The sequence below is a fragment of the Sciurus vulgaris genome (assembly GCF_902686455.1).
Source record: "Sciurus vulgaris genome assembly, chromosome: 8".
NCBI classification, from domain to species: domain Eukaryota; kingdom Metazoa; phylum Chordata; class Mammalia; order Rodentia; family Sciuridae; genus Sciurus; species Sciurus vulgaris.
In genome coordinates this window covers 92421706-92438042 of record NC_136468.1, presented here as the reverse complement: position 1 = coordinate 92438042, position 16337 = coordinate 92421706, and the positions used below count along the sequence as shown (strand labels likewise).

Sequence of the window (16337 nt, the reverse complement as noted above, 5' to 3'; positions counted from 1 at the left end):
AGTCTCTGCAGAAAACCAGAGTGTCTATTTCATAGAATGGCTGAAACATTGGTTTTCTCAAAGCCAAGTCCTTGTTCCAGCCCAGAGCCTGGCATCCTTTGCCATCTCAGAAGAACATTTTACAAATAGCCCTGAGGGCCCTTCTCACCCAGCCTGGGGATGGTGACAGTCTGATTTTCCTCCTCGGAACCAAGAAACAGCGGCTCGTCTAGCGGAGCCCATGCCCTCTTGGTGTACCTCAGGATCCGTCTTCTGTTCTTTTCCTGGCCGTCTTGAAGTCTGTCAGGTCCTCGCAGCCTCTCCGCCATCATAAGAGAGTATTTCTGCAAACCAACTTAAATCACACACACACAAAACAAATCAGATGCAAGGAACTCAGTTTTCAGGTCTGACTCAGCGAGAGGGAGAAGGTCAGGATGCTTGTAGTCCAATGAGTGATCAGCTCTACAGTCGCAGGGGAGCCCGGCTCAGCCACTTGAGCCAAACTCCTGATCTCAATTTAGTAGAATGGTTTCCTCTCCACGAACAAACGACTGGACAACAGGGACTAACTTGGCCTTGCCAGTCACCAGGCCACATCCACACTCGTACAGGATTCAATTTGGTGATCTGGGATGTGTGTGGAGAGCAAAGAAATTGGACTTGAGGAGCCATCCAATAAAGAGCCTTCAAAGTTATCCAACAGTTATATTTCTAAAAGTATATTTAGAGACCCAAAATGATGGGGGAAAATGAAGGTTTTGGCAACAGACTCATCTTGGCTGAGAGTCATCTCTGCAACTTATTATGTGGCCTTGTATAAGTTACATAGCCTCTCTCTACCTCCTTGTTTTGGGGTACATTGTACTGAATTTTAATGATAGTCTCAGTGGCATAATTATTTTGTGCTAGCTTCTGTGCTGAATTCTATAGATCTATTACAGAATTTACTCTTCAGTGAAAAAAGTTATATAATTATCACAATTTATAGTAAATTGAAGAGCAGAGAAATTAAGCTGCATGGCCAAAGCCATACTGCCAACTAGGATTCAAATAGAGGCACTCCACTCACAGTCCCGAGACTGTTCTATCTACCCAATAGGGTTGTTCGGACAACTAGAGTTAATGAACATGTTATGCAATTGGCACAAGAAATATTAATGGTTCCTATTATCTAATTTGACCTTTATTAACCTCCTTACGTAGACTAAGATCAGGAGACCAGAGTTCAGAGCAGCTATATAAATTGTTCAATTCCCCAGACTATAAGCACCTTGAGAACAAGAGCTATCCTCTTACTCATCTGTCTTTAGTATTTGACTGAATTTTTGGCACATAGGAGGTGCTAAATTAACATGTGAAAAATCAAATAGCAAAGATAGAGCTCAGACTCACACTTCCTGTCTAAATTCTTTCCAGGCATATACTTGAATTTGCATTAGTGTTTTCTTCAGGTTTAGAAATGGCCAAAGAGCCCAATGCCTAGTTCGGCAACATTTCCAACACCCCTCCATGGTGCACAATCACTGATATGTAAACCATCATCTTTAATCAGTGTTCGAGAAAGGCAAACCATTCCGATTTTTTTGTAACATCTAACTATTCTCTTTCAAGCACAGGTGAACATGCTACATGCAACTGGCAGTAACAGTTTCCTTATGTGCTTTATATATTCAAATGTAGCCATTGTTGAAGTATAGATACACAGTCAGCACTGTGTATTTGTAAATTACTGAAAAAAAAAATAATGATAACTGTGATGGCTGCTGATTTTACATAAAAAATAAGCAAAAACTAAGAAATTTCAGTTAGTTCAAACAGGGCCAAAGGTGGGCAATTGGAATCTACTCTAACAGTAAACAAGTTAGTCAATTTTAGGAAGTTAAACTTAGGAATAGCCTCTGGTAGTAAATTATACAAATTATAATTTCTATTTAGTAGGGGAAATTTTGCATTGTAAAGGGAAGGGAAGAGAAGTGGGTGAGAGTACTCAAAGGTTGCTTCAGTACCATGTTGAATTTTAATCTAGCTACTGCTTTTCTATGTATTTGTTAAAATTTTAAATAAAAGCTCTACTTTATCTGCATGTCCCAAACTCCTATCCAGCAATGGTGAGTTTGACCTCGGTCTCTAGCCTCGCACAACCGGTGAGGGTGAGCTCTCCGCCAGCTCAGTTGTACTTGGCTATAGAGCAGGAAAAAGGCTGCCAAAGAAAAGTGGGAACCCTTGCTAAAGGCAAGGGTCAGGGACTGGTTTGTAAAGAAAAACTCTTTTGTTCCTTCTGTTTCGATGGATGCCTTCCCAGTTAGTAAACAAATCTGCTTCTGGAAATGGATTCTCTGATGCTTGAATGACCTTCCTTTGGCATCCACTCACGTGGCCCCTGGAGCAGCCCTTTGGATCAGGTGGCAGTCCTGAATTGCCCAGAGGATAGACAGGCAGCATTCTGGCAGATGACCTCTGCTGACTCCCCCTGTTAACCCCTCAGTCCCCAGGACCATACGGAGCCCAATTCTTGTCAGCTCTGACTTGGTCCAAGTGGCACCCTCGTCCTGGATCAGGTTCTCCCCTGTACTTTAGTTCCTTTTATTCTGACTACTACGATTTCATCAGTCCTTGTGGATATATCCTGGGGGCCATCTATGGGCTGGGGGAACCGAGAAAGCCTGGTTTGGGGAACTCCCATTTAGAATCCACTGGCTGGAAAATACTCTATTCATGTGGTGCCATGTCCTAGCTCACTGCTTAAGTTCAAGCACAGCCTCCCAGAGATGGGCGTAGCCTGCCAAATGCAAATCAACCTGTTTACTGCAAGACCCCTTCCACCCGGAGAAACGGAGAAACGAGCAGGAAAACAAGACTCCTCCCACTGAAACCTTATCCCTGCCTTTGATCTACTCACCCTTAAATGAAGAATTTGGGCCTTGTTCAGTACCAGTTCCTATCAGGACTGGAAGACCCTGCTTTTTAAAATCTGATCTTTCTTAGGATTTGTCTTATTTCTTACTGATTATTTCAGACTTTTTATTTTCCTAGGTGGCTCACACCTCCTGAGCAAGAATCTTCTCTGTCAGGGTAGGGTGCTGGCCACCATGTGTATGTGTGTGTGTGTGTGTATATGTACACACACACACACATTAATGGAGGGAAAGTGCTTATATTATCATTTTAATTTTTTAAAAGATGCAAAACACACCAAAACCTCCATTTTATAAAACCAAACCACTAATTACTGAAAAAGAAGAAAAAGAAATATATCAAAATATTATGAAGTTTTCAAATTTTTAAAAATAATCAACTGGAGAAGACAATTGACTTTGTTAAATTACAAACTCTGCCTCATGTTTTCTTGAACTTGACCAAATTTACCTACACCTACTCCTTTTTATCATGGGGTCTTCAGCCCACAATGAAATTGTAGAACTTAATATGTTGAAATTTAAACAGTAACAATCATTACATTCTAATCCTCTGGGGTTAATTTTTTTTATACCTCCATGCAAACAGGTTGTCTTGCCAAACAAGTCATTCACTCTGGGAGAATAGGGACTGTGTTCTAAATTTCCTCAAGATTCCAGTGCACATTTGGCCCAGGGTAAATAATCTGTAATTATTAGTGGATTGCTTGGTTACTTGGGAAAGGAACATCCAGTTAGCTTGGCCAGTGTGTTAGCCAGTTTTTTGTCACTGTGACCAAAATATCTGACAAGAACAATTTGGAAGAGGAAAAGTTTACTTTGGGCTCACAGTTTCAAAACTTCAGTCCATGGTCAGCCAACTCCATTGCTCTGGTCTGAGGTGAAACACAACATCATGGTGGAAGGGCTTGCCAGAGGAAAGCTAGCTAGAGGAAAGCTAGTTATGGCAGCCGGGAAGCCAAGAAAGAGAGAGAAGCCAGGACCAACATACAGTCCAAGGGTACCACCCCAATTGGGTGACCTACTTCTTCCAGCCACATTCTACCTACTTAGAGTCACCACCCAGTAGTCCATCCAAATTATTAATCCATCAAATGGATTAATCCACTAATGAGGTTATAGCTCTCATAATATAATCATTTCACCTCTGAACATTCCTGTGTCATCTAACAAATGAGTTTTTCAGCGGACATCTCACGTGCAAATCATAAAAGAACAAGTGCTTTCAGGTCAGATGACTCTGGGTTTTCATCTCAGCTCTGCTGCTCTCTGACATCTTGAGAGAATTTTCAAATGTCCATGCTAATCTATTCCTTCATATCTGTGGTAGGTATAAAAATAATTGCTTCAAAGAATTGCTTTGAAAAATTAATGGAAAATATATAGAAGATAATCGGTACTTGTATTTGTCAGTTTTCCTTCTTTTTTCCTTCTCTTTTCTGTTTCCTCTTGTCATTATCCTGTCAAGAAATGCCAAGAAAGGGGGCTGGATTTGTGGCTCAGTGTTGGAGCACTTGCCTGGCCTGTGTGAGGCCCTGGGTTCCATACTCAGCACCACTGGTAAATAAAATTAAAGATCAATTGACAACTAAAATGATATTTAAAAAAAAAAAATTGCCAAGAAAAGAAGAATCACCAACCCATGCAGAGTTTTTCTCATAGAAGATAGATTCGACATTCTCAGTTTGTGGATAACTCTGTGTTATCTTCAGATGGCTTAGTTTGGGTAATAATGAATATTTGGGAGTTAGGAGAATAGAGTTTTTCTGTGACTATGAAATTGCACATCTCCCTGAGGCTAGAGTTAGAGGTTCTTAAAAGAGTCTTGAACTTCTTTCAACTATGTACTTAATTTCAAGGTTATAATTATAGGCTGTCATGCAAGCCTTGGTCATCACTTCTGAATGGTCTCTGTGGTCAGGAATAGAACCTCATAATGGGAGAACAACCCCAAGACATCCTGGGCCCACAAAAGATCTCTGACAGTGCTTCATGTCTCCTCTATGGATTCTCCTCATCACAGACTCTCTTCGGTCTTCCAGAAGGTCTCCAGTGGTCTTCAGGCTTGCCTTACCCCTTCCATCCTCCATATCCAAGTGTCTTCCCCAATAGCAGCATCTAAAAGAAGTCTACATGGTCCAATAAGCCCCGCCCCTTTTTCAGCTATGGTGCCACTCAGAAGTTTATAAAGGAAGCCCCCTAAGCTCAGAAAGGTGGGTATTATGAACCTTAATACTACTCACCTCCACAAACTGAAAGATCAGTACTGAGAGGCTGACAGGCTAAGAAAACTGGAGAACACAGGAGTAATTCATCATTCTCTTGAGTTATGTTCACGTGGCAGTGACATGATTTCATTTGGCCAATCTATATACCCTCCTGGACTCTTCTAACCCCTGTGCCCTCTGGAATTCATACACAGTCATCCACCAAGTCCCCTCCATTCTAACCTTTTCCTTGGCTGTGCCTTCATCTCTTTTCTCTAATTGAAACCTGGACATGGTTTCCTTTGCTGCTTGTCATATAATCTCGACACATTCTTGGAGATGCTATAAATTTCCTCCATGCTCTTCATTGCTGCTTTTCAGACTTTGTTTTCTCTGTCCTTTGAAGCATTTGCCATCCTACGATGGAATTGTCATCATCCAGAATATTCTCCCTCATTTACTGACAATTTTAGAATGCTGTTCCTGCAGTTTTTCTGGAAGATTGCATTACCAGTGCAGATGACCCACCAACACCGGGCCACTCAGTTCTGTGACCTTCTCACTTTCAGAAATCTTTCCTTCCATTCAATTCCCAGGGTTGTAGTTCATCACTGTAAGAGATTTCCCTTCTACATTCCAATTGCAAGCACTGAGTCACCTCCATTCTGTACCCACACTTTTGTACTTTGGCATCGTTTTCCTCCCTTTGAAACATTCTCTCCAGTTTTCAACACACTGTGGTGTGGCCCATCTTCAAAGAGTCCTTCATTTACCCCTTAAGTCCTTCTCCAAACTTCACCTTATTTTTATTTTCTTTCTTTTTTTGGTACCAGGGATTGAATCTTGGGGCACTTAACCATGGAGCCACATCTCCAGATATTTTTTAAAAAATTGTTTTATTTTGAGACAGCATTTTGCTAAGTTGCTAAGGCTGCCTTTGAACTTGCAATCATCCTGCCTCAGCCTCCTAAACTGCTGGGATTACAAGTGTGTGTCACTGCACCCAGCTCACCTTAGTTTCATATTCAACTGATGATCTGCAGTTCACATTTCTAAATCTGGTCCAACCTCAGAAATTCAAATTATGGGATTTCTGCTTACTTGATATTTCTACTTGGATGTCTTTAAACAAACTTGAACGTGTTGCACTGAATTCTTCGTTGTTTTCTTGCCCACTGCTTACCTCCTAACACGCCTAACTCAATGAGTGGCATCACTATCAAGACACTGCTCAGTCAAGAACTTAGAAGTCTTCCTTGATTCCTCTGTTCCTTTCATATCTCACATTAAGCCATTAAATAAGAGGAGTCCCCTTGCAATAGATCTCAACCACCTCCACTGTTGTCAACCTGATCTGAACCAGAACTTAAAGTTAGTCACACTTGAATCATAGTAAGAGGCTCCCATCCACAGAGCGGACCACACCTTCTACCCCATAACACACTCGAATCAGCACGCCGGAGGTCAACTCTCAGCTCCTTTCATCTTAGAAATTGTGGCACCATGTGATGTAGTTGATTGCTTCTGTTTAATGGAAATACTCAATTAATTTGGTTTTAGCAACTTACCCTCCAGAATTTCCCAGTACTTCACTCAATGCTTTTCTTCTCAAGTTTTTTTTCTCCTGTTTTTACCCTTTCTGGCCTCTCAATTTTGCTATGTTCTATACCTCAAACGTCAGCCCTCTCTGATCCCCTCCATCCATATGCTCTCTCCAAGTGAGTCCAACTTTAATTGTTCTGTAATCCCATATTAATGTATTTTTACTTTGGTTTATAAATCTGTATTTATACCTCAATTTAACCAACCTAAGATTTCCTTCAGGATAGAGATGTTAGGTCATATTACATAACTGCAGGGAAAAGGTCCTCATTGAATGTTTGTTGAATGGCTGGCTCTTTACATGAATACCAAAAAGGAACTGAGGAACCTCAAAGCAAATCTGGTTATGACATAATTAAGGTGAGTTTGGTGTTCAGGGGTTAAACAACTTCTCAGGGGGTGCAGCAGCTACTACACATTTGCAACAGCTACTACACAGGAATAGTTTACAACATCAAGGAGTAATGGACTGTAGGTCTGAATTAGAAAAACATGATGTGATTATACACCTACAGATACACCACACACACACACACACACACACACACACACACACACACACACAATATTTCCCCATTCTGTAGCAAAATTATCTGACTAACCAGTTGGTGAGTGCTTTTTTCTTCAGCCTTTTTGAAAAACATCTATCTGAATAAACACTTTCTTTTACCTTCTTTTATATGCTTCCTAACAGCTAACAAGCAGATGAAAGATCTGAATCCATTACCAGCAAACCAAAAAACGTAAGTTATTTTTCATTAATCAACACGGAGTTATCAATTGGCTGTATGATATTGGGCAGGTACTTTCAAGCTCTCTTGGAATGCTATTTCCTTTTGAATAATATGAGACAGTTGGATGAAATAAGATGACTCCATAAGTTGACTATTCTGTTTCCAGTGTCCCCAGAGACTGTTGAATATTTGATCAATGGAGCTCACATTTGAAAATATTTTAAAGTTATATTCTTCAAAATTACAAAAATAAGAGAATAAAGTATCGTTTCTATTACTCATAAGTTTGGAAGACTGAAAATCAAAGCAACAAAGTCAAGCCAGGAATGCCCTTCTGCTCCCCCTTCCTATCCAAGTAGCGAAGTCCCGCAAACACTTGTAAGGACTTCCAAGTGATTCAGTGCAGTAGAGGCAGATCCTGGGGAAGAGAGTGTTCTGTCAACACTCTGCTGGGAGGAACAAGCAGTCTGTGACGACTTGTTCTGTGGGTGGCTTCCTCCCACCATGAAATATGTGAAGGGTACTCACTTCTGCCATTTGGGAGCAAGCTGGGTTTAAAGAAAAGGCAGCTGTGCCCAAGCTGGATCCCAAAGTCAGTCTTCCTGAATCTGTGGTTTTCATCTTTTGCTGGTAAAAATAAGCAAGAGATTATTAAGTGAAGAACTATATATACAGCTTCCTGGAAACTTAAAATGGCTTCAAGGCTGGTGAAGTTGATCCACTGCTTCATCCCCTGCTAGCCTTAATCCAGTTCTTGGATCCTTCTTCCTTGATGATTCTCTTCTTTGTCTTTACCATTTCTACTCTTCTCTTTCAACATTTCTTTGCCTCATGCTGGCAAGGAGGAGAGGATGGATGAGGGAACATCTGTGATGTAGTTCTCATCTTCTATTCCAGCATCACTGCCACTTAAGTTCTGCATGTACACCTTATTCTAAATGCACAGAGCTACTTATTCATAAATGCATCCTCCTCTCTAATACCACTGGATACAGAGCCCTCTGCAAGCAGTCCTCCTCTATCCTGGATACAGTCTCATTGAGCTCAAACAGAACTTATTCTATGGGACTTACTCTCTTCATCTCTCTGCATCCAGTCTTCTTCTGGCACCCACAGTGATCTGTGCAAACTCTTATTATAACACTCTTCACACTCAGGATGATTCATTCAACTTACCTCTCCTACCAGCTAAAAGAACTCCTTGAAGACATGAGTCATGACTTACTTGTTCATTTTTGTATCCATCGTGTTCGGTCTAAGACAAGGGTAATAGGTGATCAGCAGCTGGTTAATGAATGAATGAATGCTTTTGACCTTGGATTCTGTGTTCTCAGCAGGTGGGAACTGTGACTTACTTATCTGTGGAGTTTCCAACATGTCAGGCATAGGATCATGCACTAAAAGTTGCTCATAAAGTACACTGTATAAAAACCTACTAAAATTAAATGAATTTAATAATGGCATCTATCAATTTAACTCAATTAAATACCTGAGTGTCTGCTGTGTCTGCAGAAATCTTTGAGGAGCATAGAGTTGATTATGAACAATGGTACTGGTTAACCGTTCTATGGGTTGAAATATAATTTGCATTTTGACAGAAGTACGAACATTGGTTTTTAAGTATTAAAGGGGAAATTGTCAATTGGTAAAGATAACAAAAGTCTTCTTAGAAGGGAAAATTGTGCTCCTGATCCTAGAAAATGGGGTAATGGAGAGATGAACTTTCCAAATAAGGAAACTGAAATACTTGTGAATAATTACAGTATCCATTTCATCAAAAGGTTGCTGAGAAGTGACTTTTGACAGACATAGGTTCTTTACGCTCTTTACCATTACTTAATGAAACCACAAATCATTTTGTCTGGTGGTTATTTCTCTTAAAAAACTCTTTCTTCAATTGGGCTCTTTCACACATTCCTTCCATGTACCCTTCCTACTGTCTTTTAAAAAATTACTAGTCAATTAGGAGTCCTCAACTTGATAAGCAATATCTACAAAAACTCTTCAGGTGACATCATACACTATGGTGAGAGATTTGAAGCTGTTTCACTATGACCAGGAACAAGGCAAAAATATCTCCTCTTACCACTCTTTCTCAACACTGTACTGGAAACAAACTAGATCAATAGAACAAAAATAGAGAGATGCAGAAAGAGATATGATTATAGACAGCAAAGGAGCAAAGACAATACCATGGAGAAAAGGTAGTCTTTTAACCAAATGGTGCTAAAAGAATTGGATATCCACATGGAAAAAAATAAAAATAAAAAATCTAGACACAGGTCTTATATCTTTCATAAAAATTAATTCAATGTGAATCACAGAGCTAAAAGTGAAATGTGGAAATATAAAATTTCTAGAAATTAACTGAAGAAAATCGGATGATCTAGATTTGATGATGAATTTTTAGATATGATACCAAATTCATAACCCATGAAAGAGAGAAATGATAAGTTTGACTTTATTAAAATAAAAAAAATTATGTTATATGAAAGATATTGTTAAGAGAATGAAAAAAACAAGTGCCATATATTGGAAGAAGATATTTGCAAAAGACATCTGGTAAAAGAATCTTATCCAGCCAGGTACAGTGGTGTATGCCTGCAATCTCAGTGACTCATGAGACTGAGGAAGGAGGATCTCAAGTTTGAGGCTAGCCTTAGCAACTTAGTGAGACTCACAGCAACTTAGCAAGACTCTGTCTCAAAATAAAAAATGAAAAGGTCTGGAGATATGGCTCAGTGGTAAAGTACCCTGAGTAGAAAAATAAAACAAAACAAAACAGAAACAACAACAACAAAAATATATTATTCAAAATACCCTTAGAACTCTTTAAACTTAAAAAAAAAAAAAAAAGAGGTGGAAGATTGGTGACACCTCAGCAGAAAAGATATACAGATGGAAAGTAAAGCATTATAAAGATACTCCAGAGAAATACAAGCATCAAGATAGTACTATATACTTAATAGAGTGGCCAAAGTTTAGAACAGTGATAACACCAAATGCTGGCAAAGCTGTGGAGCAACGGGAACTCCCATTCATGGCTGGTGGGAATGCAAACCAGTGCAGCCACTTTGGAAGACAATTTGGTGATTTCTTACAATCTTAAATACACTCTTGCCATGTCATCTAGCAGTTGTGCTTCCTGTTACTTATCCAGTGATGTTGAAAATGATATCCATACAAAAACTCGCACCTGGATGTTTATAGCAGCTTTATTCCTAATTGTCCAAATTTAGAAGCAACCAAGATGTGTTTCAGTAAATAAATGGATAAATAAACTATGGTATATCCAGAAAATAGAGTACTATTCAGTGCTAAAAAGATATGAGTTATCAAGTCATGATAGCCTTAACTGCATATTACTAAGTGAAAGAAGTCAATCTGAAAATACTACATACTATGTTATTACAATTACATGACATTCTTGAAAAGGCTAAACTAGGAAGATAATAAAAATTTCAATAGTTGCCAGGGGTTAGGGGAGAGGAAGAGATGAATAGGTGCACCATAGAGGACTTTTAGGGTAGTGAATCTGCTCTGTATGATTCAATAATGATTGAAACATGACATTATGCAGTTGTTCAGACCCACAGAATGTAACACACCAAAGTGAGTCCTAATATGAACTGTGGACTTTGGGTGATAATGATGTGCCAATGCAGGCTCACAAATGATAACAATTGTGCCCCTCTGGTGGGGTATATTGATAATAGGGGACATTATACAGATGTAGGGTAAGGGGCACATGGGAATGTTTTGTACCTTCTAGCAGATTTTATTGTGAACCCAAAACTGCTCTAAAAATAGAGTTTTGTATATAAGAAAAAATATGTATAGACAGAATCATCAAACAATTCACTTTGAGATCCTTAAGTTAATACCTTTAAAGTTTAAAAAATATACTGTTCCACAAAAAAAAAAAAAAATGCATCATATATCAGTCCCCATAGAGACTATTATGATGGCAAAACTCTGAATTGCATAAATGGGAAAGTACTTGGTCTGAGAAAATAGTGAAGGAGCTTGGGTGAGAAGAGATTTAGGAATTGTGTCTAAATCTCATTTCTACTTGAATTATTTACAGAGACAAATTCTAGCAGCATTCTTTACTCCACTGTCACCACAGATGTCACCATCCTCCTTTCTCACCCTGCTCAGAACCCTCCAAAGCTCAGGGAATATGGAAAGGGTAGGAGATCCTATACCTTATAAATAGTCAGAAGAAAATGATGATAGCACAACATTTTATCTTATTAATTAAATAGAGAAGACAAAGTCTATCTTACAGAAAATCCACATACTCAAACATTGGCTATGTGTGTATTGCTGAAGATATTCCTGAATTAAGGCACATTGATGTGGATCACCCTAGGGTGCTTTCCTACTTTGAGATTCTGTCCTAAAAATCCCCATCATCCATTTCATTGAAACAGTCTTAAATGTGAGCTTGCTTCACGGCATCCCAGATTCATGACTAGAGGCCACCAACACAGTTATATGATCTTTTTAAGAGCAAAAGAAAGGGAGCCATGGTAGGAAGTTCTAGCTACATCTCTTTCCTTGCTTGAAATACCTTTGCATGACCAATCATTGTCAAAAATGGTCATCAGCAGCTTCTTCCATTCAGTAACTTGTCTCCCCACTCCCAACATTCCTGATAATTCATGTTTTGTTCATCCATCTCTAGCAGCAAATTCAAAACTGCTCGTCCCTACCATTTCAAGAGATTATGAAGGGCAAGAAGAATAGACCAGGGAAATAAGGACTTATATAGGAAACCAACTAAGGGTTTGGGAGATGACTCAGAAACATAAGTTAAGAAAGTATGGGTGATACTTTAGTCAGTGGAGCTCTGGGTCTATATGAAGTCACAGACCAAGTGTGGTTATTAGATCAGGTCGGTGTCCAGCAAAAGAATCCTCAATGGGCAGCATAGGATGTGATTTTGATGTATTTAGGGTGTAAAATAAATAGGATATTTGGAAATAGTGGGGAGATCTGGTTTACAGCACAAAATAACAGATAACCTTATCTCTCTCCCAAGGATAGAGAGGAAGATTTCATATTTTATTATTATTGAGATGTTTTTGTCATAGAACTTCAAAGCATTCTTTAATCCTAAATTAAGTATTTTATTCCAGTTTGCTGGGTTATTTTAGAAATCTGAAGTAGATATTGATTCATATCAAATGTTTCTTTCCACCAAGCTGATCAGAAGCTATTTCTATTTTATTCTGTTAATGTAGTAAATTATATTCACTGAATTTTGAATGTTATGCCAATCTTGCAATCCTAAAATAAAGTTAACTAGGTCATGATGTACTATCATTTTTATATCTCCACTGAGCTCAGTTTGCTAATATTTTGCTTAGGGCTTTTTAAAAAATATTTTATTTCTCGTTAGTGAAGGAGATTGGCCACTATTTGTTCTTTCTTGTAATGTTCTTGTAAAATTTTAGTAGCAAGACATATTAGCTTCATAAATTATTTTGAAAAATGTTCCCTCTTTTCTATTCTTTGGATGAATTTAAGATTGTAGAATTTATTTCTTAAATGTTTGGAAGTGTTCATTAGTGAGGTGAGCCTGATTCTTCCTTTGTGGAAAATTTGTTGTTATGGATTCAATTTTTTAAATTATAACACTATTCAGATTTTCTATTTATTTGTATCGATTTTGGCAAGGTGTATTTTTCTAAGAGTTTGCTTATTTTACCTAAATTTTCAGTTATGTGACATGAAGCTCATATTATCTTCTTGTCTTTTTTATTATTGTGAGTATTCCTTGTGTGGCTCAACATTGTATCATAATACAAAATAAGATGGTAACAATAAGTCCTTATATGTCTATAATAATAATGAATATAAATGAATTAAATTTACATATTAAGTGATAGACAATCTCTGATGGAATTTTTTTTAAAGTATAGCTGTAAGTATTTACAAAAAATAGACTTATTAAGAAAAAAAAAAAAAAAAAGAGGAAAGCTAAAAATGAAGAAAACTGTATCCCCAGAAAGAAAACACAGCTTTTAAAATACAACATTAATTTAAAAGAAAGCTGAATTCTAGGTAAAAATTATTAAGAATTACCAATACATTTATCAGATTATCAGAATACAATCATGTGTGGCTTAGTGACAGGGATGCACTCTGAGAAACACCTCATCGGGTGACTTTGTTTCTATGAGAACGTCAGAGTGCACTTATACAAACTGATTCAGCAGTGGCATTTGTAGATGAAATGATCTTCTGAACCACTGGTGTATAAGCAATCCACTGTGGACCAGAACGTCATCATTCAGTGCATGACTGTATCCACATTATGAAAGATAGATAATGAACTTTTGCATCTACTATGTAACTTCTGAATGCATATAACAAAAGAAAATGAAGGAAATAGAGTAGAAATTGGAAATTTAAGCCATAATGAATGATTTTAATATATTGCTTCCAGAATTTGATGGATTAAGTAGAAAAAAAAGGGAGTGAATACAAATATGTTGCATTTAATAAGCATCATGAATGCTTTTGGTAAATATACATAAGCATGCATCTACTTCACACTCAGAAGATGTATAGTATTATCCCTCCATGGGATATCATCAATAATAGACCTGCATTAGGACAAAGTTGATCTAAAAATATAAGGAAGGTAAAATTTTAAATCAATGTTAAAGGGTAAGTTACTTAATAAATTGTCTTAGGACAAGCAGATTCTCATTTAGGAGAAAAAAAGTATTTAAATCTATGCCTCACAGTATTGAAAAAAACAATATTCCAGATGAAATAATAAGATAAACTAAAAAACAAACAACCAAAAAGAGAAATGTAGTATGGGTATAACTTAGCATAGAAAAGGTCTTTTTAATCAAGATTTAAAGTCAAAATGATTTAAAGCAAATGACTATTAAATTTGACTTTATTCATTTATAAAAACTTTGGAGTAACAAAACACTGATAGAAAAAAGCATCATAATAGGTTATATGATGTATGAAAAAACAAAATCGAATAGAAAAAGGCAAATGGAATAAATGGTGATGTATAAAAATCACCTCGGATAAAGCATTAGTCTCTAGGATATATAAATAACTCAAAAAATTTAACACTAAAAATAAAATAACCCCATCAATAAATGGGCTAAGGAACTGAACAGACACTTCACAGAAGAAGATATACAATCAATAGACAAATATATGAAAAAATGTTCAACTTCTCTAGAAATTAGAGAAATGCAAATCAGAACTACTTGAAGATTTCATCTCACCCCAAACAGAATGACAATTATCAAGAATACAAGCAACAATAAATGTTGGTGAGGATGTGGGGAAAAAGGCACACTCACACATGGCTGGTGGGAATGCAAAATGGTGCAACCATTATGGAAAGCACTATGGAGAGTCCTCAGAAGACTTGAAATGGAGCCACCATTTGACCCAGCTATCCTACTCCTTGGTTTATATCCAAAGGATCTAAAATCAGCATATTATAGTGATGAAGCCACATCAACATTTATAGCAGCTCAATTTGCCATAGCTAAAATATGGAACCAACCTAGATGCCCTTCAACAGATGAATGGATGAAGAAAATGTGGCACATATATTTTATAGATATAATTATATAGATATAATTAAATATTACTTGGCTTTAAAGAAGAATGAAATTGTGGCATTTGCTGGTAAATGGATGGAGTTAGAGAACATGCTAAGTGAAATAAGCCAAATTCAAAAAAACCAAAGGCCGAATGTTTTCTCTGATAATGCTGATGCTAATTCACAATAAGGAGTCAGGGACAGTGAAGAATACAATTACTTTATATTAGGTAGAAGGGAGTGACGGTATGGGAGTAGGAATGATAGTAGAGCGAAACAGACATTATTGCCTCATGGACATGTATGACTGCATGACTAATATGATTCTACAGTATGTATAATCAGAAAAATGAGAGATTACACTCCATTTATGTATGATCTATCAACATGTATAAATGTATTCTACTGTCATGTACAACAAATTAGAATAAACAAAAACTTTTTTTGAAAGTAGCTGCTGACCAACATTTTTATTCTAAGCGCCTTTAATGATGACTCAAAAGAAAGGCAGAGAACAAGGTAAGAGACCAGCTCCGCTGGAGGATGCAGGCCTGCTGAAGTATTTGGGGAAGGACAGAACCCCCAGAGGAATCCTCCAGGCACTACAGTAAGTAGGAAGCAGCAGCAGCTGTGACTGGGGCAGGAGAGGGCTCAGGCATGCAAGGGCTGCTGGCATCCCTTGGTGGTGCAGAATCACTGGGAGAAAATGCCCTAGCTTACCAGGACTTACTTGGACTAACAGGCAGCCGCTCCATATGGCCATGAGAAGAGCTAAGAGAAATACCTCTGAGGTATAGATGTATGAAATCTGCTTGAGCCTAATGACAGACAGAGACAAGCCCAGTAAGCATGAAAATTCCAATCTCTGCTAAAGGGAGGATTCTGACACCTTCCTTCAATCATCTGAAGGCCATGATGAGGTAACACTAACTGAAAATAACAACAAATCTCAGACACAACACGACTATTGACTAAACTGACTCGATGCTCTGTGTAAGTGGCTGGGTATTCCCTTTAAAGAGCATTAAAATATATTTACTTAATTTTCTACTCTTTTTTTGGTTTTACATACAACATTTATAATTTAATTTAAAAATTACAAGATACCAAAAGGAAGAAGAAAACAATACCCATCATTAAGAGAGGAAACAATCAATAGAACTAGATTCAGAAGTAGCCCAATGGTGGGATTTTCAGAGATGGTAAAATAGGTATAAAGACTATACTAAAGAATTTAGTGGAAAAGATGGGATGTTTATAGATAATTTCAACAAAAAGATGAAAAATGGTGACATAAAGACCC

At 37.6% G+C, this 16337-nt stretch overlaps 1 protein-coding gene across 7 annotated transcripts in view; it reads right to left on the bottom strand.

Moving 5' to 3' along the window:
• The window catches only part of ITPRID1 (ITPR interacting domain containing 1), a 134279-nt gene that overhangs the window by 92567 nt on the left and 25375 nt on the right, over positions 1 to 16337 (bottom strand). For 6 of the 7 annotated variants that reach the window (XM_079149861.1, XM_079149866.1, XM_079149865.1 and 3 more), the window contains one exon: positions 149 to 334. In XM_079149861.1, coding sequence (XP_079005987.1) covers positions 149 to 334 — 186 coding nt within the window. Of the gene's footprint in view, positions 1 to 148; positions 335 to 7968; positions 8068 to 16337 lie in introns of all 7 variants that reach the window. The other variant, XM_079149864.1, reaches the window with a different exon arrangement.